This window comes from Diuraphis noxia, unplaced genomic scaffold (genome assembly GCF_037042655.1).
Source record: "Diuraphis noxia isolate RWA-SAM2 unplaced genomic scaffold, SU_Dnox_SAM2 contig0005, whole genome shotgun sequence".
Taxonomy (NCBI): Eukaryota; Metazoa; Arthropoda; class Insecta; order Hemiptera; family Aphididae; genus Diuraphis; species Diuraphis noxia.
The window spans coordinates 3157150-3179900 of record NW_028301715.1 but is presented as its reverse complement, the minus strand read 5'-3'; the positions used below and the strand labels follow the sequence as shown (position 1 = coordinate 3179900).

Here is a 22751-nt window from a genome sequence, read left to right as displayed (position 1 = left end):
TTCTAGCTTTAAATAATTTGTGAATTTTCGTAATTTTTACGTATTTTGTGTAACGGAGTCACCGGAAGCGAACATCCGTTACTTCAAATAAAGTATACAAATGCCTTTATGGTATCATCTGATGGTTTATTTCTATGATAAGGAAATATTTATATACATTATAAAGGGAGTGGACGGCTCGCGCTCCCACACCGACAAGGTTGTGTATGGATGCGCGGCGGTCCTTACAAAGTTGGATATAGGTTTAATTGAACAATGAAGGGGCGACCCGGTTGACTATGATCAGCCCGCTCGAATAAGTGGCGTCGATCTATAGTTCCGGATGGGAAGCGTGGCCTAGGCAGGCGCGCTTGGGGGGAAAGTACACGTTTGTTCTCGGCCCTTAAAAGGGCCGTTTTAGGTATCCGACAACTTTACGGATTGAGTTGCGGGTGATGATCTATTGGTGTTGTTGACGGCGCTGACTATAATGTTCGACGAGCCTCGTGGTTTCCGTAAGTTTCTTGCTCGTCTCGGCTCTTAAGCTGCGTCGGTGTTATCAGCCCGGAAACGGGCTATTTTAATAATGCGGTGTGGTTGGCGTTGGCTTCAAAGATCGTCGCCGTTCGAGGGTCTGGACTCTGGCTAGTCGTGTCCGATTCGCTTCTTAATGACCTGCAACGTGTTTCGTATTCGGCTTCGTCGTCGGTCGTTCTCCTTTTCCTTCTTGTAGACAGCAATGAATCTTGTTTTGATGTCTTGAAGGTTGAAGGAGTACTGGACGTACTGGTTGACGATCAGTAAAATGCACTCGTATATATACCAGTTTTTGCTGTTGTGGCTGTTTTCATTGGCGGAGAGTTCTGTTATGACGAGTGAATATGACCTCGATCCTATGATCTATTCTGCTCCGTTGATGTCATTTTCGCTCGTCATAATGGTTGATCATACTTGTGAAGAATCACCTAGTTCTTATCCGTATGTACGGTTGCTCGTATGATTCTGTCTTGATATGTGCATTAAATTGGTGGCCGTGAGAACGGCTGTTTTATGTCTTGTTATTTGTGCCGTATCATTTGTCAAAATTCAAACTTTGAATGCTTATAAAAAAAATTGTGACTATGAATTTCTTTGCCTATAAATAGTTCAACTTAAGTCGAACATTTTTGAAAATTGCATGGTGGATAGAATATACTTATATAAATATTCGGTGAAAATTTCATGTATCTATGGTCATTCGTTTTAAAGTTACATCAAAAACCAAAATCGATTTTGTCGAAAAATGAGTGTGCATAATATTTCCCGTTTTTCCCTTAATTTTTAGTTTGTTTTTCTCGATTATTTAGTAAAGTATTAGTTTTTCACTTTTGACCCCCCAAAGTACCAACTATATTCACTTTCTAATCGAACGAGGTATTGAAGTCAAAAATCGAAGCACTTTTACTGCCCCAAAACGTGATGACAGACACAAAAAAAAAAAATAAAAAATAAAAACACACGTCATGGTAAAATCAATACATTCATTGCTCCGCTCAGAATCTAAAAGTCTGGCGGAATCGTTGAAACTCCACATTTTCAGTATCGTTGGTTTTTTAATAATTTAATATCTTCTTTTATTTTAGTAGATATCTAGACCACTATTTTTACTGTCTTTTCAGTCTTATACGTACCTACATACCAGGAATTGAGGTGGAAGAAAGTTTGATTTATTAATTGGTTACTGTGAGAGTTCAAGTTGGTGTGAAATTTAAAGTAATAATAATTAATATTAATATAATTTTGCTAATTGATTGAGTGTTGGAATTTTTAAGTCTTTGTTTAGATTATTGTTTGTGAAGTACCATGGCGATGTTATTATTTATTAGTCGTAGGCAGATGGATTGAAAAGCCTGAAGTATTTTGGTGTTTGATGGTTTTGCCGTGCCCTAACTGGATACCGTATGTCCGTATATCTATTATTATTAATATGATGAATTATTTTGTCTCTATATGTTAATTAAAAACAAACCTTTTTACTTGAAAAATTAATAATGATTAAAATAATTACAATAGTTTCAAATAATGCAATTGATTTCTTTTTCGGCATTCATGCCAATCTTGTTGAACTTATATGCTAATAATTTAAATGGTTTCGGAATAAATGACTGAAAAATCATTATATTTATAAATATATTTTATTTAAATACAATTTGTGAAATATTGTGTATAAAAATTAAAATATTCGTATAAGGTATAACGTATAACTGTATAAGCGTAATGTAACAATAATAAAAGTACATGCATTTACATAACAATTATTAAAATTAAAACTATATAATTATCTTATCTTAATTGTAAAAGAGGTTCAATATAGGTTCAATAGTCGAACATATGTATATACTATATAATATACACCCGCATGGAAATACGCATAAACCGATTATAAAATGTTTTTGATATACTTACAATATAAATTTATAAACAATACATTATTAATATAATAATGAATAATTATTGAATGTATATGAAATATTTATATAATTTATTTATATATTATAATATCAACTTAAATAAAATTATAAATTTAACATTTGTTACTACACTTAAAGTACTTTAATAATTCCTCCCAAATAAGTTACTAGGTAGATACTTCTTTATACTTAGTATAATCAAATGCAAAAAAATAAGTTTTCTGCAATGCCAATTATAAAGTAACTTTTAACAGATATGAAATAATGTAAATAAAGTAATTTATATTGGCTAGGCTTTCATAATTTATAATGTGTGATTGTTATTAAACCAGAATTACTTTAATTATTTAAATAATTACATTAGTTTTGTTGCATACCTCTTAGTTCTTACTATTTATAAAATGTCATTTATTTTAATATTTTTTCATAATTAAACTTAACATTTGTTCAAAAAATAATAAATTGTACGCACATATTTTATTAAAAGCAAATAGATTAATAAAATACGATGATTACACAACAATTTCCACACGATTTGAATGTTAATATAATATATAATATAATTATATAACTCTATTGTACGTGTATAGACATTCTAAACTTTTAATCATTATTTATAATTATAAATCTATAACTAATATACAAAATAATTTAGTAACTTCTATAAACACGTACAAAAAGAAGTTTTACAAAACATCCTACAGATGCAAATCAACTAATTTTTTTTTTTTGATCACAGATAAATAACAAATAAGTTCAAAACTAGTTTTCAGTCTCATTATTTATTTAAAAAATATAATATTGAATACAACAAAATTTGGCTTTACGTTGGTATTTATGAAAATTCATTTTAACAAAGTTAATTACAGATGAATAATTAGTTCCATAACCATTATAAGTTTTTAATTTGAGTTGATATAATAATTTAGCTCATTTTTAAAACGCTTTTTGAATTAAGTGATATTTTTTTACATTGTCACGTAGATTTAAAAAGATTGGAATGTTTTTAAAAACTTACCTAATTTTATTTTAACCGTTAAAAATGTATAGATATAAATTTTGTTTACATGGTTGTGTCCAATTAAAGCTGTCATTGCCACCGACTTTATAAAATAGAATAAATATGTTTTATTAGAATATTATAAATATCTGTATTTTTTAAATTGATATCTTATTAAATATTTGTATAATCAATTTTAATCTTTATGCAGGATATTCATAATGATAGTTTATTGTAGCTTAAAATATAAATTATATAGTTAATAAAATTGACTGACGATTTACTGTATGCTAATATACATAATACAATACATATTATACTACCAAAGGTTATAAATTGAGCTGTAGTATATATATATATAAATGATTAGCATAATTAGTCGTATAAATATTTTATGAGATATTTTAATACTTCAGGCGGGATCCTTAGTAATTCTTATATTAATATTTATAACTAAGTGTTTGGTTCAACATTTAAAATCACAGAACGTTTTACTTGATCTTTTTTAAAATTTAAAATCTAATGCTTTATATTATTATAGTTAGTTATATCAAATCCACGCAAAAAGATAATTTAGATATAAATATCAATGAAATGAAAATAAAACAAACAGAACAGGTGCTGCTATCAGACAAATGGCATATACTGCAGATCTAGGCTGGCATGTAGAAATTGCTAAAAATTCATCACCAGAATCACTATTAGGTCCAGGGTTTAACATTTCTAAGACTGTTGTTTGCTGTGACCAAAAATTTAAAGGTAATTGACATTCACCAGTTACATTTAGACAAGAAGAAGTTGGTTTTGAGATATCGTATACGGTTTTATTGATGGCAAAATGTATACGTATAAAGTTATCTTGAATCTCGTTCTCGCTGTTGAATACGAAAAAATAATAGCCGTCACCAGGAACCCTAAATTTAAAGAATAAAATATTAAAATTGTAAAATCTAAAATTCATATTTGATACATCAGCGTGTAAAATATTAATATTTCATTTTTTGATAAATCCAAGTTTATATCCGTGCTCAAGTTCCTAATGTACGTTATTATAGATTATTCAAAATAACTCAAAATTCTAAGTCTAGAGTTTAATTTTAAATATTATACATTATACATTAGGTATATATTATATACGCGCGGTATAATAGCGTAGGAATATATTATATAGTAGTTTCATATATGGATTAATAAACATACTTATAAGTAACAGTGTTTTGATGGCTGGCTTCTTCATAATTAGGATTTTTGTTCGGAGGTAAACATTTATAGTGAGGAGCTAATGGTAAGCTTAGTAAAAGGCCTTCGCATTCGAGGAGCATTTCTTCACTACTGGAAAATGACGACCAAAACTCGCTATGACTGCGGTCCTTATTTAATGTATGCGTACTGTTTTCAGTTACTTTTCCACGAACTTGAGCAATCCCATCTGGTGAAAGTGCATCGGTCTGAAATAGTTAGAACTTTAATAACGTTAAATTATTTGATATTGTTATTAATCTTTATAAGTTGTATTATTATACGTAAAATATTCATTATTTTATGTACACAAGTGATAATATTTATGCATTTTAATTACAATTTCATTTAAATATCACTTGGTACAAATAATTATATAAAACAATACGATTTGATGAATAATTAATATTATTTAGTAACTATAAGTGTAAGAAAAAATTAAAATCTTCCAGGACTGAATGCCGAATGGTATAAGGTATCTTTAATAGTTTAATGTTTATATTTAAAACAATTATAATGATTTAATTTAGGTACCTATCTGAAAAACAAATCTGAGCTGTTTTCAAAAAATATTCAATGATTTAAAAGCGATTGGTTTTTTCACGTTTTTTTCTAAAAATTTTGCGTATTGGAACATACCAAATATGTAATATTATATATTTTTGTCTCTAAAACTCTTTAGGATATTAATATGCAAAGAGTTTAAGACAATTGATATAAATAATAATTTATATCTTCTTATTAAGTTTTTTAGTATGTGATTGATAATGTACAATACCTCTTCATTGGCCGCATCGTTTTGTTGGTCATGCTCAAATAATTGCTTGCTCAAATTGTCCCGATCTTTTTCATTTACAGTGGATCGCTTAAATCTACTGCGATAATGCCTCAATCTAGGACCACGCCATGATGTATCATCGTCAGCCATTGCATTTTCAATGATTTGATAAAGTCTATTTGTGTCATTCATTGGCTCGTTTAGATCATTTTGTAGAACTTCTTTTAATTTACGTAAAAGTGTCGCGCCGTCTTTTCCTTGATTTCCCAATTTTCTTAATGATTCTTCGATCAATTCTTTTGATTGAGGTATATTATTGATTTCGTTAACGTTTGTGAATATGGGCTTAGATTTTGCAGAGTGAACTACATAATCCTCGTTTTCAATTTTTTCTTTCATTTCTTTTTGGTATAAATCTTCAGCATAATCTAAATGATGATTGGCAGTTTTACTGGATCTCTTAAAATATGTGCGGTTTATATTATTATCATTTGGATGATTTGTAAGGTAGACAACGTCAGGCGCCATATCGGGCACAGTCATACCAGAAGTAAGTTTCCTCATAAAATTTGGAATATGCGTATCATTGCCTTCTTCGGAAGATTCAATTTCATCAATCTCTTCGCTAGAATTATCTCCTATATAAGCACATTCTTTTAGATGTTTATGTCCTTTAATAACTATTATACTAGCCCCAGGCCACCTATAAAATTATAATAATGATATGTTATGTTTATGTATATGTGTAGGTAATCGTGGATGTTTTTAGTCAAATAATTTTTTTTTAAAGATTTCAAAATTGTTATAATAAATAAAATTGTATAACCATAATTATCATTATTAGATTAGATTAAAATAATAAATTGTGAAATATATTTCACCTTGAGCATGTAGATACTTTTACGATTGAATCTTTAAGTAGATAAAATCCCCAATATTCTTTAATGTCGTCTTCTAACGTAATATGCCTTTCCATTTCAACAAATTCCATTTTTGGTAACATAGATGGTTTTTCTGGCATCAAATATGCATTAAAAGTGGCATTAGTATTCACTATATGACTCTGAAAATAATATTATAATAGTTAAAAAAAAAATTATTTTTCACAAATTAAATTCAATACTTACTTGGCACCAAAATGTTGACATTTTTTGGTCTAATATTCTCATATCAGTAATAGCTAAAGGATATTTATGATCAGAATAGACATGATAACGAATGTACAATGGCGCAATGACCAAAATACCAGGCACAAGTAAACTTAAAATACATAGCCTGGCCGCTTTTAATGGTCCTTTAAGGCTACTAGAGTTGTCCTTTTTATAATAAACACCACCTAAAAAAAAATTTATTTATAATTATATTTCATTTAAATCGCATAAAATTATCATATCAATTAAAGACATGGGAAAATTAATTTAAAATAAGGTTATTTATATTCTTAAAGACAGTTAAATATATTTGCTTTACTCGATGACCTAAAGTATATTATCCAAACTATTATATAAATATCTCTTATATATTTTATGATCCACGCGTTTGGGTTATCCAATGAAGTAGCAGAAAAATAATAAAAAATAATTGTCATCAAGGTCGTTATTAATATAATTCTTTTTAACCTTTGGAAGGACGCAACAATAAATTCAGTAGACTATACACAATTGTTGTTAATCCTTATGCGTGATTGTTAAACTAAATTTAAAACTATTTATATAGTTCTAATTTTACAATCAATTAATTTTGATAATTTTTGTTTTTGATATTTCAATAAACAAAATAAATGAGAAAATTAAAATGTTGTAATAAAAATCATAAATAAATATTAGTCATGACACACTTAAGTTAATTAATTAGACGTATACAATTCTGTATAATATATATAATATTTTAGATGAGATAATAAATATAATGTTAGGTCTACACTAATTTATTCAACTGATGTTATATTATTGGTTGGTAGTATATATATATATATATATGTATACGATATACCTATACGTCCTATACGTCATAAACTTGCAACTAATAAAATCAGTTCGTACTTCTTTATTTATTTTGACTAGGTAATACCTATCATTTATAAAATAGGATTAAACAATAATTATTAATTGTATAATAAAATATAATTTACATCTTACACCGCTAAACATGCGGCACTACTGCACTATAGTTAAATATAAACGTACAAATAAAAAGGTCGACGAACTTAAAATAAATATTAAACGTTTAATATATATGTATACAGGGTGTAACAGATAGAACTGACTTTTAGAATAACTTTTGTTCTAATTAATATTTTTTTAATTGTTTTTTTTTTGTTTATTATTAAGAGAACCTTGCGCTACACGTACAATATAAAAAAATTTAAATTTGATTAAATTTTTGTTGGAAAAATTCAAAATAGCCAATTTGTAAATTTAATTAAAAGAAATATTTTGATGGTAAAAATATTTATCTAAATCAATTAGTTTATTTTTTAGAATTTTTTTATATATCAATATTTTTTTGCATAAATTACTTTAGAGCGTTATAACTTCTTTCAAATATTATTTCTGAAATGAGTATATTTCTTAAATTAGTTATTAATTATATAATTTTCACAATTTTTGTTGTACGTTTAATTAGCATAATTTTTAGTCAGTTCTATCTGATACACCCTGTATACTGGGTGATTATTTTATCGAAGAATACTCATTATTTCAAAAACTATTAACGCTTCAAGAAATATTTCTTTTGAATCATTTTAATTCGTAAGGTACAAAACAATGCAATTTTGGAGTATTTTGATGCATAAAAATAGAATTTTAAATAGGTTGTCTATTAGGTAGTTTATGAAGTATTTATTTTTCAAGAAGATTATGGGCCCCGCCTCACTTAACATGTAAAGTTAAGTAATTTATTAACACTTACCGACTTACCCATACTCATTCAAAATTTGGCTTTTATACATATACGTACTTATTGAAATTTTTAAAATAATGTTCTATTTCGGAATCTAAAAAGCATATTACTGTCTTTCAAAAAACTAAAAACTAAAAAAAAATAGTCAAAAATCTTGTAGGCATTGTAAGTTGTGTCGACATAAAATCTTATAAAAAAAAATTTTCAAAAACGTTATTTTTTTATCGAATTAATGAGATGATGTTTTTTGATAAAATAATCGTCCTGTATACTATGTTAGATGTGAGAAACTATTATCACCAATTACAAAAACATAAAACTCACGCTTGGGAACAGTATAATACTGTGTGGTTCGGGTGGTCTCCCGTTTTTCTAGTCAATAACTTTTATGGGTATCTGACCATTTGGTACATCCCGGTATTCGTTATACACTTATACGGAGTGAAACATTTATCTAACCTTGAATTTAAAATTTATTTTTACACACGAGCAATAACTCAAGATGTTTTGTAAGTTTACGCTTAACAAAAAAAAAAATTAAAAAAGCTATGAACTATATTACATTACGCTCTCTGTTTTAATTTTTATAACAGTAATGTACAGGGTGTTCTAATGAACCGCCTTGACGATGGAAGTACTTGTTATACCAAAATGTAGTCTGTAAATAATTTTTTCTCGTTTTTTTTTTTTACGGTTACATAGATTTATTTGAACATTATTCCAAAGCGTTTACAATGTTTATTTGTTACCTATAATGTATCTTAACTATTTAACCAGAAATGTATATATTATAATTTATAATGAATAGTTATAAATGTTAATAATAATATAGTCACGAAATTTGTGCGTAAGTATAAACCGATTACCAATGTTTCCATTTTATTCAATATCTATTATTGTAATTTGTAGGTAAACTAGTTTAAATTAAAATTATAAGACATATAACATTTTTTTAATTCAACATCAGTTTATTAAGTTACAAAAAAATATATATGGTCAACATTTAAAAACTATGATACTACTCTATGTATAGATACCATATATATGATCAAACTTTTTAAGACCTATATTTAGGTACGTATTTAGACTTTTAGTTGTATTTAAATGAACATACATTTTTTTATCATATATTACAAATTACCTAACTTTTTTATCAACAACTATATTATATTATAGACTTGTTAAAAATGCCAATACGATCTTATTTATAGATGGAAACTGATGCATTGTGGCTAAAAATAATTTTTCGAATTATAAGCGTCTGAATTAGCATCATAATATAATTTTTGAATTTTAAAATAATTTTTTTTTTTTTTTATAAAATAGCGATTGTATTGTACACCACTAATAACAATAAAAATTATCTTTAGTGATTAGACCGATTTTGTTATACAATAGTGTAACAGCTGCAATATAGTATGAATTAATATTTTGTATTAACTATTTGAATTTTTTCTGATATGCCCTATGCAACATTCATAAAATCAGTTTTGTTGACCTAGTTTCTACTCATGTGTGATCACCATTCGCCATTAATAACGTTTTTATGTTTATTAATAATATAATAATATAATATTTATTTATAATATGTTCAACAACGATACATACTTTATTATACTTATACTTAACACAGCAGACACCACTAAAATGCATGCCCACAGTAAATGAGCTTATAAAATGAAGAATTCAATTTGTGTGGTCGGAATCATATACTCATATTGATCGCGTGCCCAGATTTCTACGAAACTGTCTATACTAATTAAAGAGCAGCGGTTCTCAAACTGTGCTCCGCGGAGTCCTAGAGCTCCACGAGAGTAGTCTAGGGGCTCCGTGGCTCCCTGTGAATATCTGTATTAATTAAATTTAAATTATTAATATTAATTAAATAATTTGTATATATTCGTATTTTACAGAAAATAAAAATATAAAGCAAATCATTTATAATTGACATCATTTTTTATGAATTTTTGTTGTCTCATATAGAAATTTCTGATTTTTGGGACTCGGAAATTTTTTTTAGGAATATAAGAGCTCCGCGATCAAAAAAGTTTGAGAACCGCTGCTAAAGAGTAACGAACAGACGACCGTTTGACGTCGGACAAAAATGATTGAACTTGGAAACTGTTACGATCTTAATCCGATAAAGGCAATGGCCCCATAGAAGTTAGTTTTGAGTATTTTATCATATTATTTTCATATAATATACACATAGACAATGACATAAGATTTAAAAATATATATCTATATTATAATATACTGTTATATCGTAATATTCCAACAATTCGTCTGAGTGACATAATGGTCATGTGTGATTTTTCAACTATTATATGAGTTTGTGCACCGCAGAGTGCAGATGATCGGTAAGATGAAGAAAAAATTATAGATTAAAAATAACAAGCCTGTTCAAATGACGACAGATGAGGAACGCGAATTAAATAATTGATAATAAGTCTGTTAATCCTGTGCAGTTTTATAACAACGAGTGGTTTGCATTTGCATTTATATTTCGGCATCGCCATAGAAAATAATTATAACTAATATAGTAATGTTAATTATGGCAATTAATATTATAAGAGTCTGTCCCGTATATAATATATATATATATATTATATATGTATAACGACGTAACATTACATAGTTATATTTTTCCTTGTGATTGACGTTTTATATACTGATTACAAAGTTTAAATTATAGCTGCTATTTGTTTGCGGATATTCTTAAATATTTTTGGTACGAGTTTGATGATCTCTTGACTTTATGTGGCGGGTTATAATTAAAAAAAAGTCAAGTTGAGCAAATAAAATTTTAAATTGGTATTGATAGCGCAAATGTATTTACAGCGAAAATGTCTTTAAACCGTATGATATATATTGAAAGTGTCAGTTCTGATATAGACATATCTACTGCAGTTGAATTTAGTATATATTTTAATATGAAAATTCAATATTGTAGTCTGTTAATATATGGTAGCTAGGTAACTATTAATTTATGATATTATATAATATTATATTATTGTATTAAGACTCATTAAGGTGCTTATTATTTTATTACACACACATTTAAGTTGCAGATATCTGAAATTAAATCAATTATCATTCGTTATATAAAATTAATTTATTCAATAGGTTTTGGTATTTGAATATTCTAAGACACGTTAGGAGACAGAAATTAAGTTTATATCAATATATTTTATTTCCAAATTGTTGTTATATGGTTGAAATGTCGTAGGTAATAATAATAAACCTACGGGTAGACTATCCTATCTAAGTACTGAAGTTAAAAGACAGGTCAACACAGACAAAATGAGATATAAAAATTATAAAAATTATAATATTGTAAATAACTAAAATTGTTATGGACATTGTTTAATGTATAGCAGCACCATTAAATTATATTAACTTCACAGAATCATAAAAAAAACAAAACGTATTTACCAGAAAATCAAGTATTAACATACATGCAAGTCTGCAAACAATATAATATTAGATAATTTTCTAATCTTTTATAAAAACAATGTAAACAATTATAAATACAAATTTGTAAATTGTACATATTTTATGTTCTGAACGGAGCGATTATTGTTACACTGATATATATGTTTACTTGTTTTATTTGTTAATCTTTTCCTCTGTTATTACGTTTTAAACCATTAAAAATAATTCATCAATCTTTGACTTCGAGAGAACCAAGTTTTTGATACCAAGTTGGATCTACTTGTTACTTTCACTGCTTTCAGAGAGTGAAAAGTAAAATAATCGAGAAAAACGGGAATATTTATTGCCTGACGGCTGACAGCTGTTTTTGACAAAATCGGTTTTGTTGCTATTCAAATATTGAATAATAGTAAACTTAAATTTTTCATCAAATATTTTTTATATAATTTCGTAGATATAAATAATTTCAAAATATTACGCGTGGTTCTTTTCGTAATTTAAATAAACATTAGAAATTGTTTTTTTTTCAATTTATTTTGATAGAATTTTTGTTCCTTAAAAATGTAATACAACATTTTCTCAAGAAATCTTACCTTACTAGATACCACATAAAATAATATCAAAAATACATATTTTGCAAGTTTTTAGAAATTTGAATTTCGAAATTTAGACAAATTTGTATATTTAATTGAAAAATAATAATTAATCGTAGAAATTTGATATTTTTTGTTATGAGGTTATTTATATTTATTTTCTATACATGGAGAAATTATCTAAATGTTTGGTTACTTATTTCAATCTGTTAATATCATGAACCTAAACTCACACGAGTCACACGTCATGTTCTTCGTAGGTACCTATTACGTACATACCTACATACCTACATACCTACGTCAGTAATCGGTATTGACTAAAAGCAATATACTCGTAATAATAATATTAGCGATGTTATTGCCTAAAATTATTTAAAATAGAACAATAAACTTCTAATATTAATAAATTATAATTTATCACTAGAAATAGAAGTTTACGGTGTGCAATTTTCGCTCAGGATAATTATTAGTGAATAGAATTCAAATTTAAAGGAATTAAATGAGGTGAATTTTAGTCTGTGTCACACACGTATACGTATCAACTTTCCCACATTTTATATTTTTACTCCCAAAATTTAAACGTGATAATATTTTTAATTTCTACTTTTTATGATTTAGGGGAATACAATAAAACAAGTGTGGGATGGTGGATTTCAAATAGACTTTTTCACGACAAATTCAAATGTTTTCAAAACTCTCAACACTGATCTAATGAGTAGAGTAAGTTGGAAATAAAACACATCTCCTACGTTACGTTACTGTGTTTAACTATAAATCGGTTCTATTTCCACCTCATTAATTAGAGGTCCATTAGTAGGTCCATTACACTTACAGTGACCTACTGAATGACGATAATCCTATAATAGAGTGTTCGGCAGCTCTTAAATCGCTTTGACTTCCCCGATTGTTAGTATACATATTAGTTCTTATTGAGTGATAAATAAATACTTTAAACATTAATTTTATAATAATTGCTAACGAAAAAATGAAATAATTGCTATTGAGATATTAAAACATCACAGGCATAATTTATGTTAATTTACCTAGCAGTGATATTAAAACCGCAAACGTTTCAACAATATTGCCTACAGAATGTTTTTGTTTCTATTATTCACATAATAACATGCTGCTTTATTCTGATAAAAAAAATGATATGTCTTACTGTCTCTCTCTCTCTCTCTCTCTCGAGGTCGATTAATGCAATGCCAGATCACAGTTATGTGTAAAAACATGTTACATGCATTTCAGCGCTTATGATTTGTTTACTACTTTTTAGTTATAACTGTTTATCAGATAAGAACTCTTAATTAACTTAATCTTTATATCGTAATTAGTTCGATTTATTATTCTGACAATCGCAAAAACAAAACGATGGAATGTAAATTCATATAATAATTATAATTATAATACAATATAAAATTATTGCTCATATAAATATCAACTACATACAAATTATAGTAATTTATTACTATTCCAAAAAATGATTACAACATTTCCAATACAAATAATTATAAAGATTTATATCTTTTACCCTAATTTTTATAAAATATTTATATATTATTAATTACCTATAGTAATAACTTTAATGTATATTATTTCAGTAAAATTACGTAATATGTAGTTATAATAAAAAGTATGTAATTTAATTTGATTATAATAATAATATATAGATTAAAATGTTTTATTTATTTTAATCTAAGTATGTTTTATAGGTAATTAACTGTTTTTAATCAAATTAAAGCACAATTTTTAATGACATTTTTGTACATATATGTATATAATAGGCATACATTATAAAGAACTTATTTTTAAAATTGCATTTATAAATGATACTAAAGAAATAATATAAGAAATAATTTATTAAGTAGTTACCTAATACATTTTGATAATAATATATACTAATCAGTAACAAACATATTCTTTATGCACCTCTGCATATTAACAGGAAAATTGTAATATACTATTATTTGGTATTACATTAGTAATAAATTATAACTAATATTTTCCTGTAATAAGCATTATTTAAACAAAAATGGTTAGAAAAAATACCAAATGCTTAAATAACATTTATAATAATTTAAGAACAAATATTTTGTATCCTAGATATTAAGCACTGAATTATACTTATGAAATTGGCTCTAATCCAACTATACGTTTAGGACAAAACAAAATATGTACGCAGCTTAGCACACCAAATAAAAAATCATCAATTCAGTCAAGAAATAAGATATATTTTGTCATTGTTATGTATGTCTGTAGTATATTTTTTATATATTATGTATACTATATACATTATTATAAAAACATATGACAGTATTAAAATTAAATATAAAATAAAAATAAGTAATTATAACTATAATAATATATCGGAGCGTTTTAAACCTAAAAGAAATCTATATAAATAATAGAAAATGTTTTAAAAAATTAATACTATAGTTCAGAACCCATATAGCATATTAACTACACATAACCTATTTATATTTTATTACAAGCTATAATTATTTTAAATAATAATTACAATTTACAAGTTGAAACTGAATACCTATAATATCTATCTACTTGGACTTATTCATTAAGTGATATGCCGATACAACTGGTAGAAGTTATTGTTATTTATGTATTTTAGTTATTGAAATAATTTATAGTAACAATTTTAATGTTTTATTCGGCAATATTTACATCGAAACTATTAGAGAACTGAGAACGATAACTTATGATTTACCTCTTTTAAAAAGCTTATTAAACTGATTCAACTTTTTAACTTGAATATCAAGCAGTGTGGCTTAACGAAATTTATGAAAAAAAATTTGTAATTTAGTTAATTTCTTAATATATTTACATTAATATTATATGTTAATTTAATTTTGTATTCATAAAATCAAAACATATAGTGCTATATATATATAAACATTAGACATAAACTTTATATTATAATTACATTTAAATGCATTTATGTTTTTTAAATATAAAAATGTACTATACCTAATACTTATGCAGCACTTTTTGAGATCATAGTTTCTATACATTACATAATATATATGTATGTAGATTATATTTCTAAATGATAACTATAAATAATATAAAATATGGTGTATCGTCTTATAATAATATAACATGTAAATTTATTTCAATATATTTAATTAAAAATGATGATAATTTTTTATGAACAATATATTAAAATTATGTTAGTATATAAGGTTTTTTTTTTATATATATAAGGTAAATTAACATAGTTGTAAGTTTCAAAATATATACTATATACAGCGTCCATTTTCACAAAATCTTAGGGTACCTATCAACATTATAATATTTTTTATTATTTTAACATTTATTGGTCATATTTTTTGTATTGTACAAATCTTAAGTTGTAAAACATATAAAGGTATATCCAATTTAACTTTAAATGTAAATAAATAAAATGAGATGTTGCAAAATGGAGTTTGTCTTTTTTCGACGTATCAAATTAATTGAAAGTCGTTTGCTTGTATATACGTAGTACATATAATAAGAGTACGCAAAAATTAGTAAAAAATTATATTATTGTTTCATTAAAAAACAAAAATCATGCACATTAATATGTTACACTAATACACTATATAATATTATCACTATTATATATAAAGTTAGATTTAAAATACACCAATGTGTTTACCTTTTCTCTTTTTGCATAAAATCATTATGAATATCACTCACGTGTAAATGTATAATAAATATTTTTCTTAGAAAAACACTATTGATGCCTATTATTTCTAATGCCACTCAAAGTAATTTAAAGCACTTATTTCATAAAGTACGCAATTTAAAAACTTTACAATAATTTTTAAGCTTAAAAATATTGTAACATCATAATCGTAATCTTTACGTGCTGAAAACAGCGGGAATACTAATGTGTACCTATAGTCGTACTGTTATATTCAACTCTCACACTTCCAAATTGTATTAAATCTATTGCGTTTTATAATAAAATAGATACGCACTCTATTGGTGAACGTTGTTAATTTATTCATTCATGTACCATAACTCGAACCACTAAAAAATACTACACATATTGACATATGTATAATGTTAAATCAGAAGTGCATTTGATAATTTATGAATAAAATGATATCTGTAATTATTATAATAGGTACTCGTATTTTTGAGAACCTACTCATTTTTCAATATAGATATATTACTGAGGATTTTTAAGTAATTGTGCGATAAACATAACCATACTATAATAACTACTGCAGAATATATGTTTATACAGAATACTGAAGATGCTATAAAATTAAAGATAAATAACAAAATATCTAGGCACCTATCCTCATTCCACGTCAATTATTAGAATCATTTTTCGTATATAATATTATTGTATTATCATTGAATAATGAAATCAAATTTAACACAAATTATGACGTACCTACATTAATATAGGTACCTAGAGCAATTTATTACTCAATCATCATAAATACATTGAATGATTTTGTTACACAAACACAATTTTTTTATGTAACCCTGTTGAGTTATAGTATTTCAAATATTTTAGTTATTTGATGTTATATTTGAACGGGGTATGTAGAGTTTGATAGAGTCTCCACTTATAATTATTATTTAAATTGGCAATCTTTAAGTTCAAGTAGAATTATTATCAGACCTTTTTCATACATGCACAAATCAATAATTTTATGACATTGGTGACTGTACCTATATAAAAAATAAAGGAAACGAAGGGTAGGTACCTATAATCTACACATAGATAAGAAATTTTGACTCCTCTCAAATTCTTTATAAAAACTTTCAATTGTATTATATAGCTAGTATTAATAAACCATTTGATGATATTAAATTTACGTCCATGTTAAATAGACATTTTCAGATAAAAGTGTTTAAGTAGTTAGTTGTATCAGTTTGAATTAAAATTATTTATCATTTCATATTATAAATATATATATATATATATATATATATACAGGGTGATTTTTTTATCAAAGAACACTCATTATTAAAAAAAGTATGAGTGTATGAGTATGAGTGTTCTTCGATAAAAAATCACCCTGTATACATATAAAATATATAACTTTTTCTTTATGGCTTAAAATGCTAGTATACATATAATGTTAAATGAATTATTATTCTATTATACCTAAGTATATAATACCTAACCTAAATAAAATCTTGAAAATCTTAACTTACATTATTTTTGATTAACATTTAAAATTTAATTCTACTTCATTTTATAGTATTTTATGTTTAGCCATTTTTTTTTTTATATAGATTTTAAATATTTTGTGTACATTTTAATCCACAACCCGAATGGTTCGTAGTTTATTGTGTCAAAGAACAGTATCCTAATTTAACATATATATAATTGGAATACCTCGTTTACAATATTTTATATAATACAATTAAATGATTTACAGCAGCAGGAATGAATACATCATAATTCAATCTACGGAGACGAGCATAATATAGGATAGTGGGAATATATATCAACGGACGGCCCAAGCTGGAATAATATTGCGAATTTCCTTTCACCACTCATCAAAATCAGTATAAATTAGCTAATAGTATAGTTATTTAATCACGAAAAATGGCTTATATTTTCAGCTATAGTCTTAGCCATCAATAAACCTACCTATACCTACTATATAGTGCAGACGTACAATTTTTAGTAACTAGATAGTAGATACCCTAAAATAAAATTATTGTAAAAATCGGTAACTCAAATTTTTGGTTCAGAGTAATCTTTTTTACTCTGTTATTATTTTAAAATTAAAGTAAAATGAATAATGATCTATTATATTATGTCATCATATTTAAAGTGTATATTATCTATAGCCCATATAATATATATATATAAATATATATATATAATACATATTATGTCGGAAAATTTTAAATTTACAAGATAGATATTAGACAAATGCTTAAATTCGATAAAAAATAAATTTACGCCAATATAATTGATTTTAAATAATACACAATATTATAATATTATACATAACATGGATTATTCTTATCGTAAAATTTGATTTGTTGTGCGTTTGTAAGACAGAATTAACACATTATGCGGGCCCGTGGCCTGTAGGCTAACGTTCAACTATTGTAGGTAACAATATAAGTGTCACTAATAATAATTAAAATTATTATCAAATTCTTTTATAATATTAAAGAAATTTATGAAGAATACGGCCCTCCTACCCTTCCATCTAGTACATATAATAAATGTGTATAATTTTTAGATTTTATATGTGTTACCTATTAGGGGAAAACCCGGGTAAGGCCTTCATTAATTCATTGTATTCAAGGACTGAGAACTCAACACATTTTCACCACGATCGTTTCACCCTGCTCAAAATTTAAGATATGTAATTTGAAACCTAAATAGAAAGGAACTCATTATATTAACTGTATAAACTATAGACATAATATGTGTCATGTATATAGTTATTAAGTGTATCTAACGATTTTATTAGTTTATTTGTTGTGCCTCTTAAAATATATTATATATTTTATATTTTCTGTTGAATTTATTAAAAGTTGAAATTATTTTATGTAAGCCATACTACAATAAACTATATTAACATATACTTTCAGTCGATAACTATTTTTTTATTCATTCTTTTTTTATATAAATGATTATGTATTTAATTTTTATTTTTGCTTACTCGGATAGTTGGACATATCTTATTCAGATAAAAATCCATAATATATAAATGTATTTTAAATTTCATTTTTATTTTTTTGTGATACAAAAACAAAATATACATATTGATAATATTTACTTTGTTTGTTTGTTATATATTGTATATATTATAGATTTATAGACTATAGTTATATATGATAAATACTATCAGCTAAACGTCCATACGTCTATTATCAAGGTAATTATTCAAATAACAGATTATTTAATCATTTTACATTACTGTTATTTAAATGGAATATATTTAATAATAAAAAGTATATTATTTTTTAACTTGATTAATTAACTAAAATTATTAACATGTTACTTGTGTATTAAATACTCTTAATAATGTTATAGAATTAAGCAGTCTAGAACCAGAAGTGCAGAGGTCGTAGGTTAGGTCGTAAAAAATGTAAATATTTTGTCATCGACAAAAAAATTGGTACGTTTATTCCTATTTTTTTAATTTAATTTAATTTTAATTTTTTGTTTTAATCGGAACACTCGTCTTTTATCATGATTATGACGTATACATTATAATCTGATAGCATGTTTATCCTCACAGACTTATAAATCTCAAGACACGAATATTATAACGGAAAAAAAATTATAAAAAATTATTATATGTTTGTTTCATCCAAGAAAGTAAGAAACATATTTACATATTAATCATTAATGTAATTGATTCAATCGTCCTCTATTATTGTCAACACTCAAAACATATAATAAATATAGGTGATGCTCATCATATTTATAACGAGAACGACTTATGTCCAAATCAAACCCTACCTATCGCTGATACCACGATTTACGATGTTGCATTTTCAGCATCAAGTGCAAAGAATATAAGTGTAAAACTGATTTATTTACGAAATCAAAATAGAAAAATTATTATTAATAGGTAGTCCTATAAGTATATTATTAATGAACATTTTATGCGTACCAACAGGTTATAGGGTCTACAATGTTCTCGTAAATTGTATATAACTACATAACTACATAAACATTTATTTAGCAATCACATTAATATACTACTTGAATAATATTTATAAATAAACAAGTATTTAAAATAATAGTACTGAGATTTAAGTGTTATCATACCAAAACCTTCAAATATTATATTTATTTCAATCAACTAACAATTTATTTTATGAATTATAAAATCAGGTAATACTTTTTTGTATAAATATTTAATTTTACAAGATTTAATTTTCAGATATTATTATTTCTGTTGTTATGACTATGGTTGAAAAAACTTAAAAATTAGCAAGGAAATTTTTAATTTTTATAGATTTTCTTTTGGCACTTCAAAAATAGTTTTTATGAATGTAGATGTATGTTAGGTAAGCATATTATAATATTATCTAAGAGTTGAGAAACTTATATAATTACATATAATATTAAGTATTTTTATTTTTGAACTTAAAATCCTGTAGGTTACTTACAAGTTGGTCATGTAATATAAATAAAATCTAAATTCCATAGGTAAATAAAATTGTTTTTATAAAATGCATTGTTATTATAAGTTATGAATAAAGTTTTGAGAAGCTTTTAGAAAATTTTTACCAAATGTCAATAAATGTAAACGACACGAAACTGTCAAGTGTCGACTACCTATTACGCAGTATTATATTAAATATATATTATTTATCAAATAATTCAATAAAAACATTTATTTAAGTAACAATATAACGTTCTAAGTGCCTCGGCATACCTATTACCTAGTACTTTTATACATTAATAGTAATATAATATACTGTTTTTAGTTCATAACTCATTCAATATTCATTGAAAACAAAACAATTATTTTTTTTCAAGATCTACAAATATCATCTCATATGCACCATACACACATATAATAAAATTGTAAGTTATATTACATTTTATAACATGATACATTAGTCAATAGTTATTATACATATGTATTTTATTAGGCAGTTATACTTTCCTTTTATTTATTTTTTCTAATCAATGTATGTATATTTACCTATTTGTAAATGATTTATAACTTCTTCAAACAGCCAACTTGGGTTATGTATATATTATACAGCAAGGTAAAAACTACAAAACAATTGTCGTTACATAGTTAAGGTATTCATATAGATTGCATTATTACACATAGGTAATTAACAACTTTTTATAATAACAAATATTAATTTTATTTGGGTTCTTTATTTATTATAGGTACCTGCCCACTTGCAATAAATGTTGACATTTTTCAATTAAAACCAATCGAGTAAAATACTTAACCATCTGCTTATACTTAAAGTGTATAGTTACGTTTATGGGGAATTATATAGCGGTACCTATACATGTATTATATACTATATAGTACTTAACGTAACTATATTTTCATTAGTTTCAAAAAGTTTTATTTAGGTAGGTAGGTGGTACTCACTAATAAAAGAATCTTCGGAACAAACCGTAAATTGACTATCCGACCAACGAGCCATGGTTAGCGATTCTTAAATTGAACTAAGTCGTAAATAGCCGACTTGGCGCTCATCATAAACTAGATGTTCGTTAATCTTATATTTTATAGCTGTTGCCTGTTTGTTTAAACAATGCAATAAGTGTAGATATTAAAATCATATCTGTGTATTTATTGGATTATATTTTAAGTGTACCGTGTACCTAATATTACCTACATGTAATTATAATTTAAACATGTACACAAGGTTCAAACTACAAATAATAGCAATATCCAAACGTATACAGTGTATACATATGTATAGTATTATTCATAATTTTATTTTTTACGACGTAGGTAATACTGCTGAAAGCCTAAATTGCAAATTGTTACACTGTAATTTTCCGGATATGGATAGGAAAATGTAGATTGCAAATTGCAAACCCTTTATCCAAGTTGATAACAATTTCCTGGCATTTCAATCAACTTGCGTTCGTCAATTAATCATCTTTGCTTTTTGGTTTATCACAAATAATAAACTCTATATAGACTACGACAACTTAAAAAACAAGCATTTCAACACTTTCACAATCGATCAAATCATTTAAAATTATTAAACGTTTAATTTCATTCGAACTTAGCCCGTCGGTTGGGCAGATAAATTATAATTATTGGACTAAATAATATTTTTATCTACCATGTTATTTGTAGGTATTTAATATTTATTTTTTATATATAATTAATTACTTGAATATCTGGTAACATAAATAAAATATAATATTAATAGGACATCGGAAAATTAATGAGCCACGTATTCTTAACAGAGATCGGGTCGTCATTGTCCACTAGCGCTGACTTGTAAAGTTGTAATAATCTCGTATCGGCGGCGATCAGGCTAATAATTGCATTCGAAGTTTAGAACTAATAATAACTAACATCACGTGATCTATCGCTAAAATTTTAGTCTGTTGGTATACCAAAGAAGTCAAATCACGTAAGTTGCACAAACCAAATTTCAAAGGAAAGACAAAAAGACATTATAATACGACTTTTTATGCCATGTTCATTATGTTATAATTAATAGGTTAGGATCTAAATCAAAAATTTGTTTGTTTGATTATACCTGGGGTATGTAATATGTACGATGTGCCCGAAATGAATACCTTAATATAGATAACTAACTTGTCTAATACTTATTCTTTCCTATTATAAATTTTGTATTTTATACTCTGCAGAGCGGAGCGAGGAATGTATTGATTTTACTATGATGTGTGTAGTGTGTTGTTTTAAAAAAAAATT

The 22751-nt window shown here is 25.6% G+C and overlaps 1 protein-coding gene across 2 annotated transcripts; it reads right to left on the bottom strand.

Annotated features, from left to right (window-relative positions):
• Positions 1–2209: 2209 nt before the first annotated feature.
• Positions 2210–21592, bottom strand: LOC107164716 (uncharacterized). 2 transcript variants are annotated; one of them, XM_089229311.1, is made up of 6 exons: positions 21441–21592; positions 6574–6782; positions 6328–6509; positions 5447–6149; positions 4630–4877; positions 2210–4343 (listed from the first exon to the last, which is right to left on the bottom strand). In XM_089229311.1, the coding sequence occupies exons 1-6, from the start codon at positions 21493–21495 to the stop codon at positions 4016–4018; spliced, it is 1725 nt and encodes a 574-aa protein (XP_089085437.1). In that variant the 5' UTR covers positions 21496–21592; the 3' UTR covers positions 2210–4015. The 2 variants fall into 2 exon arrangements, with proteins under 2 accessions (XP_089085437.1, XP_089085438.1); XM_089229312.1 differs by lacking the exon at positions 21441–21592 and adding an exon at positions 16028–16254.
• Between the last annotated feature and the right edge of the window lie 1159 nt (positions 21593–22751).